General features: G+C 40.1%; 1 protein-coding gene across 1 annotated transcript in view; it reads right to left on the bottom strand.

Annotated features, from left to right (window-relative positions):
- Nucleotides 1-12,387, bottom strand: part of cd276 (CD276 molecule) — a 109,183-nt gene that overhangs the window by 90,229 nt on the left and 6,567 nt on the right. The window contains exon 2 of the mRNA XM_053622622.1: nucleotides 9,660-9,802. Within this exon, the coding sequence (XP_053478597.1) occupies nucleotides 9,660-9,705 (46 nt within the window). The 5' untranslated portion in view covers nucleotides 9,706-9,802. The remainder of the gene's footprint in view (nucleotides 1-9,659; nucleotides 9,803-12,387) is intronic.

Raw genomic sequence — 12,387 nt, 5'->3', positions numbered from 1 at the left:
TTGAATTTATTTATTTATTTACATTTTTTTTAATAACAGCTGCTCTGACAGTAGTTCTGGCTGAAACGCAAATCACAGGTTTTATACAGTATTATTTCTATAGAACTTACACAGGGAGTTGTAAAGGGACGTTTATAACACATTTTTGGAAGGAGTCTCCAGTGTCAGCATATAAATCTGTAACTTTCTTCAGGATTCGGGGCTGTTCAGTTTCTCGGTTATATTATATAAGTTGCAATTTTTTGTCTTATTAACTTCAAGAGAAAGTTTAAAAAAAAAAAGAGAGACTGAGAATAAACAATAACAGGAGCTCAATTGTTTTGTGGATGTTCCACGACATGAAAACGTGACTATAACCAGATAAAAAGTATGATCGATAATCGTATCATTTTCTCGTCTCGTCGCGCAGCATCACACCACCACGTCGTCGATTATTTTGCTATAACAGCACATCCCGAAGTGTATTATTCCTCGCTCACACCGCCGTGACTCCTTCAATGCCTCTCCATCCTCATTTCTCTCTTTTCTCTCACAATCTCCTTCTCTGCTTGAGGACATGTACTTCAATGCCCGATTAACAGATTCCTGATCAGTCATTTATTTCACGGCTCAACACAGCAATCCCGCTTTAATTACTCACCAGAATAATAATAATACTGCTGTAAGCCTTACTAATCTTCTGAACATGATCTAAAATAAAGACAAAATCTAAAATGAGCCCTTCACGATGTCATAGAGAAATACAGATCATTTAAGTTCAGCGCTGAAACAGTACGTGCTGCTGTCAGCTGCTTGAGAGAATTCTGCAGCTGTGTTATGGTATACTCTAATTTATTTCTTTTTTTTTTTTTTCTTCCTGAATTCCTTCTGGAACCTTGCTTTCAATAAAATAACCCAGCTGCCAGTCCCGGCCTGGAGGTTTAACACACCTGATTCGACTCCAGAGCTAATTACCAAGGCATCCGTGCGCTAAATTTAGCTTGTCATGCTGGGCCACACTGCAAAAATTATACAATCCTCATCAGTGTTATAAAGAAAAGTGAGATCCCCCATATCCCGCCCAAGATTTGCTCAGAATAAAACACCTCACACTTTCAGATTTTGCTGAAGAAGTCCAAGGATTTTCAAATCTTCCAAACAAAACCTAACATGGCAAAATGGTTGTCTTTGATGTGTGATGTCAGCGTTCTCAAATCTGATTGGTCAAACAGTGGCGATTAACAAAAAAAAAACTTATTTAACAAACAACAAACATATATTCATTGATATGGTGATGGGTGCTGTTAGGAGATATTTACTTAACATTTATGGAAGGAGTCTCCAGTGTCAGAGCTCTGTAACAGTCCATAAGTGTTCCTTCAGGACAGAGGAGTTTGCGGTTTATAGGTTCCTCTATAACAAAACAAGCTGCAGGGTTTTTTTTTTTTTTTTGTCTTATTAACTTCAAGATAGAAAAAAGGGGGCTCCCGAGTGACACAAGTTCAAACCCCGACAATGCCACTGCCATCTGAGTGACGCAGCATGAGCAGAAGGTCGACATGGTATTTTTCATATAATAGAGGAGAGCTAACTGGTGGATGGGAATAACTTCATCAAAGGGTATTCACATGCTCTTTATTTAGTTATTTATTGTAAACATACCATGTAAAGTTACAGGAAGTAAAACGAAATGTATATGAGTCTCTCAACATTATAGCTTAAGCCATCAAGTGTCTGTGCATTGGGTATAGAAGATGCCAGCAGCATGGAAGCTTATTGTTGGGACAGAAACGAGACGATTGAAGCACTTCCTTCTCTGGGTTCAAGTGCTTGTGAATTGACATTTCTTTTTATATATCGTATTGTCAAGATGGGAACATTCCTTTTCATATACAATACAATTATCTGCATTTTTGCTCCTACAGCTCTCTCTCTCTCTCTCTCTTTCTCTCTCTCTCTCAGTGACAGTGGCGGCAGCGACGTTATCAGATTCTCGGTGCTGAGCTCGTACTCCTCAATAAGCTGTCTATGAGCTCAGACTCACAATGATAGCAGGACTGGCTGAAAAGCTGACTGAGATAAGAAAATAGCTCTTACAGAATAGCAACACAAACACCTGTGCGAGTGCGTGAGAAAAGGAAAGAAAGATGGATTGAATTGGAACAGATGAAGACGATGAGGGGGAAGTTTATTGAATGTTAAATTCAATGTAGCTACATCTCAGTTAATGAAGTCTAATGAAAGAAAGCTATTGCCGATTGCCTGGGCCACACTAGAGGATCATTTCGAGGCAGATTCGTCCTTCCTGGTGATTAGAAAAGGTGGCCAGATTTTATGCCAGGTAATTCTTTCTTTTTTAATCCCAAATTCTTCCACTTGCCCATTTCGCTCCCACTAGCTATACTGTATGGCCAAAAGTATATAGATATATATATATATACCTGACCAAACAGATACGTATGTCCTTGTTGGACATATCATTCCAGATATAGTCCCCCTCTGATTCTATAATAGCCTCCACTCTTCTGGGAAGGCTTTCCACTAGATTTTAGAGTGTGGCTCTGGGGGGGGATTTGTGTTCATTCAGCCACAAGCGCATTAGTGAGGTCAGGCACTGATGTTGGTCGAGGAGGCCTGGGGTGCACTTGGTGTTCCGGTTCATCCCAAAAGTGTTCAGTGGGGCTGAGGACAGGGCTCTGGGCAGGACACTCAAGTTCTTCTGCTCCAACTTTGGCAAACCATGTCTTCACAGAGCTCGCTTTGTGCCATGTAGGAACCGATTTTGGCCCCTTAGTTCCAGTGAAGGGAAATTCTTAAAGGTACAGTACACAAATATATGCCACAATTGTGTGCTTCAAACTTTGCAGCAAAAATTTGGGTAAGATTCATATATGGGTGTGATGGTCAGGTGTCCACAAACTTTTGGCTATATATATAATGATAATGAGTCTTTATTGGTCACATATACATTAGAGCACAGTGAAATTATTTTCTTCGCATAACCCAGCATGCCAGGAAGCTGGGGTCAGAGCGCAGGGTCAGCCATGATACGGTGCCCCTGGAGCAGAGAGGGTTAAGGGCCTTGCTCAAGGGCCCAACAATGGCAGCTTGGCAGTGCTGGGGCTTGACCTTCCAATCAGGAACCCAGAGCCTTAACCACCAAGCCACCACTGCCATATAGTATCGTTCTCCCCTATCGCACCACATCTAGCAACTGTGGAGGGTCAAGGCTGGGTTTTAAGGAGGGGAAACCGTTGCTCATACTATGTATGAGACTTGGCTAGTGTTACTATGATTGACTGGGGGAGAGAGTACGACCATCCCTCCACCCAGAGAGCCCAGAACATTTTGCTTTCTTGGACTTGAGCCATGGATGTCTGTGGCATGGTTGGCATTTGGAACTCACAATCTCCAGAAAGTAGAGTGAATGCTTTTCTGTTGTGCCACTATAGAGCATAAAATACAATCTTAACCTTAACCCCTGCAGTCATGACCATCCCACTTTAAAACCATAACCATTAAACACAACTCAACATCCTGTAATATGTGGAGAACGCCGACGGTCTTGAATGAAAACACAATCTTGACGTCATGTTTGTAGACTGATCACCAATGACGACAGAGCTAGCTGGGACGGGAAGCACGGCCTCGGCTAAAATCTCAAAATGGCAGACACTGATGATGTTGGCCTGAATTTGGAAAAGTCTTTCGATGCTCTTACTTAATAACGCACACACAGCTGTGTTCCCCAATTTTAAACACCACCAGCCACCGATGGTCACCCACAAAGTTCGTTTTTATTTAAAGTTCTCTGTTCATGAGAAATTCTGCAATTCCTCACTTTCTGAGAGTCGGGATCATTAGTCTTGGCAAATCTTGGTGGTTTTGAGGACTGAAAATAAATGTGCAAAATCTGGGGTCTTGCACATTTTCAACACCGGTTAGTATGGTATAAATCTTGTAGTGTGGCTCAGGACGAACAAACAAAGAAAGTCCTTCTGCAATGTCCAAAGAGAAGCGCAGGGTTTACAAGCTTTAGTCCTTGAAAAGACAAGGCTTTGAACCACTTTCTGTTACAGTTCCAGGCTTAATTCCTTTAGGAACATAGTTCAAAAGTGTTACATTTATTCACTTGGTAGAAGTCTTTATCCAAAGCACAATCCAGTGTACAGCTGAACGTTTGAGAGTTAAGCACCTTACTCGAGGGCCCAACAGTAATTTCCTGGCAGTTCACGGAACTGAAACCTTCCACCGTACCCTTAGGCTACCACTGCCTGAATGTATGAGGGAAAGAAAGTAAGATAGGGTGTTTAGGGTGTTTAAGCAATTTGGTTAAAACACTATGTTGTTAAATCTTAAACCTAATAATTAATTAAGGCACCGGTTAGCACAATGTGATGTGCATTATGCTAATTAGTATGGGTTAGCTTTTACTTATTGCTAGCAACATTAATATATTTGATTACAGGGGTGCACGAATCACAAGCCGTTTTTTTTTTCTTCTTCTTCTTCTTCTCTTGTTCAACAACCCTCAAACACTACGGTCTATGGCAGAGTTGTTCCCTACACAGGAATTTATATGCTCGTTTGTGCCTGGTCAAACACTTCAAACAGGATCCACAGCTAAGCTTTGACATTATTTCAAAAATATTCCGGACCTGTGACTTGAGGAGACCACAAACATGGGAAAGCAATGAATGAGCCTTTTTGGCCTGAGGGTGTTTGGGGTGGAGCGAAGAGTCCCTGGCCGCACTAACTGAGTCGATTTTTAGCTGCAGGACTCAGCTCGGCCTCTGAGGAGCAACACAGCACACAGAGCAGCACTCATGCATCTCTGATACAACACACTAAAGAACAGAGAGAGACAGAGGGAAAGTTTTATGTGTCTGTTAGTCTTCCCATCTCAGTGCTTAGCTTCTGGAGTAATAATGCACCTGGGTTCAGTAAGAACTAGTGTGTGGGGGGGAAAAGCAGTAGGACTCAGGATTACTGTCCAGCAACAGCAAAGTCATCCCTATGGAGTCAATCAACAACAAGATGCATATCCAAGTCCAAAAATATGTTTCAAATACAAATAGTGAAAGATATAGTGAATTTACAAAGAGTGAATCTACGTTTATTGCTCTTTGTTTTGTCATTTTTGTTCATGTATTTTGTTAATGCATGTTTGCCTCTAGAATGGATTGACTGATTGATTGATTGGTTGATTGATTTGTTGATTGATTGATTGATTGATTGGTTGGTTGACTGACTGACTGACTGGTTGGTTGGTTGGTTGGTTGATTGATTGATTGATTGAATGATTGAATGATAGATTGATTTGCTTCGGAATGAAATTTTTTGGCTTCTGAATTCCATCTTTTCCTCCTACATGCCATGTTTTGCTTCTGGTACCATTTTCTTTAATCATATATTTCATCATCCATATTGTGCTTCTGGAAAAAAAATTTCAGCATCTATGCCAATGGAATCTTCTGGATTCCTTTTTTTTTTTGCTTCCAGATGCTTCCAGATTCCATTATTTGTCTTCTATTTGTTTTTTTTCTCCCATGTTCCATTTTTTTGCTTCTGAATTTTTTTTTTAATTATTTCTTTCTCTCTTCTTTTGGTATCCAGATTCCTTTTTTTTCTTCTGGATTTTTTTTTTTTTTTGGTCCTGGATTCCATCTTTTCCTCCTACATTCCATGTTTTGCTTCTGGTACCATTTTTTTCTTCTGGATTCCATTTTTTTTGCTTCTGGAATTTGTTTCTTGTTTCAGGATTCCATTTTTTGCTTCTGGAATTTGTTTCTTGTTTCAGGATTCCATTTTTGCTTCTGGATTTTTTTTTTTCCTTTTGGGATCCATTCCAACGGAATCTTCTGGATTCCTTTTTTTTTTTGCTTCCAGATGCTTCCAGATTCCATTATTTGTCTTCTGTTTGTTTGTTTGTTTTTTCAGCATTGCATGTTTTTCCTTCTGGAATGTTTCTTCTTCTAGGTTCCATTGTTTTTTGTTTGTTTGTTTGTTTGTTTGTTTTTTTGGCTTCTGGAATGTTTTTTACTTCCAGGTTTCATTTTTGCTTCTGGATTCCATTGTTTTTTTTTTTTTTTGCCCATGTCTACATTCATACAGACCTATTGAACCCAGCATGAATATCCACCTGGCCCTGAACATGAAACTCAAACTGTAATCACATCCTTCGTGCATTTCTCTGACTTTTACCCATTGTTACTGTTAGCTACCTCACCTTCACTAGCTCACATAGCTGATGATGTGCATGCTTCTCTCAGAAAGACTCACTGATATTATTTTTGTGATATTCATATTGCACACCTGTTGTTCACAGCCCTGCCTTTGTAATTACCACTGTGAGCTTTTTTCCCTCATAGGATAGTAGATTAATAAAGAGAGAGATAAAAACATGGCTGAACATGGAAGCATGGACTCGACCCAACAGACTCACTAGAGCAGTAGCTGAATTAATAATAGCCTCTAAAACAGGACATGACTCACAGCAATCTTACTCACTACGCGAACAAGTCATCATTCAGACAAATTAACTTCTCGCAGCAGTGACACCTCAAACATTTCATTTCATATCCAACGCCATGCTGAAAGAAACGTTAGAGACAAAATAATGAGTAGAAATGACCGTACTGACAGACCATAATTCACAAATATATAACAAATATATTTAGCACATAAAAGCAAAGTCTGCTTCAGAAGAATCTATAACCAATTTGTATGCTGAGTATGTCTGTGTGTGTGTGTGTGTGTGTGTGTGTATATGTGTATGTGTGTGTGTTTAATCCTGTCCAAAGATATGAGCAATTATCAGAACAGCACAAGCAGGAGGATAAGGAGTTGTAGAAGGATTAAGCCTGATAATCCCAAGAAGGGACTGCGGCCTCACACACACTCTCCAACTCCAGTTTCAAACTCAGACACACACACACACAGAACACACATACACTCACACAAGGTCATCCACAAATACACTCTCTGCACCCATATCAAGAAGAAGAAGAAGAAGAAGAAGAAGGCTTTATTGGTCACATATACACACAGACACAGCACAGGGTCAGACATGCTATGGCGCACCTGGAGCAGGAAGGGTTAAGGGCCTTGCTCAAGGGCCCAAGAGCGGCAGCTGGGCGGTGCTGGGGCTTGAAAGTGTACATGGGATAAAAGGCTAAGGATAAATTGTTTTATAGGAATACAGCTATATCACAAATAAAAGATAAATAAATAAATCCATATAAAAGATAAATAAATCCATACAAATTAAACAGTTAAAATAATAGTATGAATAACAGTTTAATAATAGTTAATAATAGACAGTGTCTATATCGTCTCAACGCACTGTGAAGAGAATGGTTCGATTTGCCAAACCATCTCCAGGGATCACAGCTGGAGAATTGCAGAAGTGAGTTGCGTCTTGGGGTCAGAAAGTCTCCAAAACTACAATCCGAAGTCTCCTACATCACCACAAGTTGTTTGGAAGGGTTTCAAGAAAAAAGCCTCTACTCTCATCCAAAAACAAACTCGAGCGTCTTCAGTTTGCCAGACACTACTGGAACTTCAAATGGGATCGGGTTCTATGGTCAGATGAAACCAAAATAGAGCTTTTTGGTAATAAACACCAGAGGAGGTTTTGGCGCACACAGAGAGGTAGCCAAATTAAAAAGTACCTCATGCTCACAGTTAAATATGGAGGTGGATCTTTAATGTTTTGGAGTTGTTTTTCTGCCAGAGGTGCTGGATATTTTGTTAGGATGCACGGCATCATGGACTCCATCAAATATCAACAGATATTAAATGAAATCTGACTGCCTCTGCCAGAAAGCTTCAAATGGGCCGTGGTTGGATCTTCCAGCAGGACAATGATTCAAAACATACATCAAAATCAACTCAAAAATGGTTTACTGACCACAAAATCCTGGTCCTGCCATGGCCATCCCAGTCCCCTGACCTGAACCCCATAGAAAACCTGTGGGGTGAACTGAAGAGGAGAGTCCACCAGCGTGGACCTCGAAATCTGGAGAGATTCTGTATGGAGGAACGGTCTCAGATCCCTTGCCATGTATTCTCCAACCTCATCAGGCATTACAGGAGAAGACTCAGAGCTGTTATCTTGGTAAAGGGAGGTAGCACAAAGTACTGACTAAAAGGGTGCCAATAATTGTTTTACACCTATATTTAACAAAGATATTTATGTTTGATAACACTGATAACTGTTTCCCAGCCTTCTTTGCTCATATTTACCAAGAGTGCCAATATTAATGGAGGGCATTGTATGTATATATATATATATATATATATATATATATATATATATATATATATATATATAATATATCAAATATATATATCTACAATATACAATTTCTCCACCTCTGTCTGGTGATTTTTAATAAGACAAATAATAAAATGTATCATATATGAAATATAAATCACAATAGCAAGCATTCTTGTGTGTTTAGAGCAGCTGAACGTCAAAAGAATCTAACATTTTCAGAAGGAGAAAAACATCCACTGGAAAATTAGCTCTAAGAAGGCAGCATCGGTGATCTGAAGTCCAGACTTCACATTCATAACCACTAACACACCCTCTCCACCCTCAACGGCATGAGTCAGAAGAGAAAAACCGTGTACGCTCCTCTCTGTCTCCCCCTGCTGAGTGGAAATTCTGCTCGACACACACACACACACACACACACACACACACACACACACACACACACACATTTCCACAACATTCTTAATAAAACACAGAAACACACAGACCTACTTGAATATGGAGTTCATTTTCATATCATAATTTATATTTACAGAATGTAGGAGAAATACAAAATGAATGCACTGCTTCTAATACGCTGTTGTTACTATAGTAACAGCTAGTTATCTGTATGGTGGAAATCCTACATAAAATGTATAAAGGATATAAAAAATGTAAAAAAAAATAAACGCGTTGAGGTATAAGGCATATAATCATGGATATGGTAAAGTTTTCCCGAAGGAGATGTCCATTTAACGTTTATGGAAGGAGTTTCCAAGAAAGTTCTTACTTACAAGAATGTAATGTTAGTTTGGGTAAAGCTGTCACAAAAGCGTACGATTTAATTTGTGAAGTCAAACGTGTCAACGTTAATGGACGTCTCAACGAGACTACCACCTCAGACATACAGCCGAAATAACTCGAGACCGGTTTCTAAACATTTACAGTCCATCTTGGGGAACGGAAGATGATTTAGCAAGAGGAACGAGCTAAAATAGAATGACAATGCTGCAAAAAAAAAAAAAATTAATGCTTACCGTGGACATCTTGAAGCCGCCAACAAATTCTTTGCAACAAATTTCTAATGCTGGTTATTTGTGCTGTCCGAATCCTTTTTTCCCTATGCGTCTTTTTTAAACATATCTTTGTTTATGTATAATTTTTTCATATTTAAAGGTACAAAGTCAAAAGACATGTTTGGATATATGTAATGGAAGTATAGTAAATTACGAAAACAAGAGCGTGCCAATACTTATTTCCCTTCACGGTACAGTATAAATCCTTTTCCTCTCTATTTTTATTTGTCAACAAATATCTTAGCAAAAACACTGCAGTGACACTTTGTGTCTGGTGTGTGGGTGTGTGTTTGTGTGTGGCTTTTTAGATAATGATAAAGGAGGGAAGAGGATACGCCACTCACCGATGGAGTGTACGGCCAGCAGCGCAGTCAACAGCAGAGCCAGCATGGTGATCCCGGTACAGAGTGTGTGCGTGTGTGTGTGTGTGTGTGTGTGTGAGTGTGTAAATGAGTGTAACAGCAGGGAAGCTTCTTTAATCACGGCACTGCAGGAGCAAACACACAGACACAGACAGGCTGATTAACACTGACAAGACAGAGAGTGTGTGTGTGTGTGTGTGTGTGTGTGTGTGTGTGTGTGTGTGTGTGGTAGGCAGGCGACCTATTCTGAACATCATCAACCAGTGAGCTAAAATTTATCAAGACTGTGTGACTCTGTGTAATAATGATGATGATGATAATAATAATCCATTTTCCATACCATTTATCCTACACAGGGTCCCAGGGAACTCGAGGGACACTCTGGACGGGGTGCCAACCCATCGCAGGGCACAATCGCACACCCGTTCACACACTACGGACGATTTGGAAATACCAATCAGCCTACAATACATGTCTTTAGACTGGAGGAGGAATCGGAGTAACCAGAGGAAACCCCCGAAGCATGGGGAGAGTGTAGAAACTCCGCGCACACAGGGCAGAGGCGGGATTCGAACCCCCAACCCTGGTGGTGCGAAGCAAATGTGCTATTATTATTATTATTATTATTATTATTATTGTTATTATTATTATTATTATTGTCATTATTTGACATTTAATAAGAAGAAAACAATATTTATTGAAATACAACACAAGCAACAGTTTGTTTCCACAGTAACAGTCCATCCACAGGGACTTGTACGGCAGGTGCTATACAAGCGTGTTGGTTTATTTATTTATTTTTTTTAAAGTAGACCGTATAAACGTTGAAAGTTGTGACTTTTTTAGAAGACATTTATTTAACATTTATGGAAGGAGTCTTGGCTGTAAGTTTCCCAGCACAGAGGAGTTTACACCTTTCAATTTCTCAATAAAATGACAGGCTGCGCATAAAGAGAGAGAGAGAGAGAGAGAGAGAGAGCAAGAGAGAAAGAGAGACAGAGACAGAGTGAGAGGGAAGGAGGAAGAGAGAGAGAGAGAGGGAGAGAGAGACAGAGAGAGAGTGAGAGGGAAGGAGGGTGAGAGGGAAGGAGGGAGAGAGGGAAGGAGGGAGAGAGAGAGAGAGGGAGAGAGAGACAGAGAGTGAGAGGGAAGGAGGAAGAGAGAGAAAGGGGGAGAAAGAGAGACAGACAGAGAGAGAGTGAGAGGGAAGGAGGGAGAGAGAGAGGGGGAGAGAGAGAGACAGACAGAGAGAGAGTGAGAGTGAAGGAGGGAGAGAGAGAGAGAGGGAGAGAGAGAGACAGACAGACAGAGAGAGAGTGAGAGGGAAGGAGGGAGAGAGAGAGAGTGACAGAGAGAAAGAGAGAGAAAGAGAGAGAGAGGGAGAGAGAGACAAAGAAAGAGAGAAAAAGAGAGTGAGAAAGACTCTCTGTCTCAAGCTAGCCAGCTAACTGTGATGACTGATATATATTTTCCTCCTCAAAACAGCAAGGTGCTACTTTATTTACGTTTTGTTCATGCTGTGAGCGGCCATGTTGATTTGATGTCACTTACTAAACTCAGGGATGAGAAGACCATCTCGAGTTCCCAAGTAGGAATTCCGAGTTGAGGGGGTGTTATGACCTTTCGTCTTATGCAGTATTAGCACACACACTTGTTTAACATAGCCGATCCACATACCTGCATGTTTTTGGACAGTGGGAAGAAACCGGCCACCCCGAAGTAAACCAACATGGAGAGCATACAAAACTGTTCACAGACAACAGCCCAAACTCAAGATCGAGAAAACGCTACTAATCAATAAAGCCACATTCATTCATTCCTGCATAAGAAAACGGCACAAATTCAAAGAAATATTTACATTTTTAAATGTACAGAATGTTTTCAGGTGTGGCTGAGGTAAACACCGAGCTTTAAATACAACGAAAACGTGATAAAAGGTTATGCAAACCGATATTTGAGAAAAATAATAATAATGAAGCAGAGGGTGTGTGTGTGTGTTCTCTCATCTCCAGGACTGTGTGTGTTTTTGGCCTGTGCTCGTATGATGATGTCATCCTGCTGCTCCTCGTCAGGATATTCACATGATGGAAAAACAACTGGTACATATTTCTGCTAACTTTTCATAACCATTTGAAAGAGGACATAGCTCATTTTAAATGGAGCGGGGAATTAACCCTATACGTCTGGTAATGTGACGAGGGATGCAGAGCAGCCTTTTGTTTTTATGCACCAAAGATCTGGAAATCTATCACTGATTTTTATCCAGATAATTTGTTTTTCATTTTCCCTTACATTTACATTTATTTTTTGAAAATGTATTCTATTTTTATACAATTCTTTTTATACACTTCTTTATATATATATATATATAATGGTTGTGGTTATGATGTGACTCAGACATAGTAATAGAGGGAAATTACATTAGACACACACACACACACACACACACACACACACACACACAGCCATAACATTAAAACCACACACGTTGATCATCTCCTTACTATGGCACTAGTCAAGGGGTGGGATATATTAGGCAGTAAGTGAACAGTCAGTTCTCGAAGTTAACGTGTTGGAAGCAGAAAAAATGGGCAAATGTAAGGATCTGAGCGTCTTCGACAAGGGCCAAATTGTGATAGCTAGACAACTGGGTCAGAGCATCTCCAAAACGTCAGGTCTTGTAGGGTGTTCCTGGTATGCAACGGTTAGT

This window comes from Ictalurus furcatus, chromosome 4 (genome assembly GCF_023375685.1).
Source record: "Ictalurus furcatus strain D&B chromosome 4, Billie_1.0, whole genome shotgun sequence".
NCBI classification, from domain to species: Eukaryota; Metazoa; Chordata; class Actinopteri; order Siluriformes; family Ictaluridae; genus Ictalurus; species Ictalurus furcatus.
Note: the sequence above shows the minus strand (reverse complement) of the source record. Positions and strands in the feature narration are given on the sequence as shown.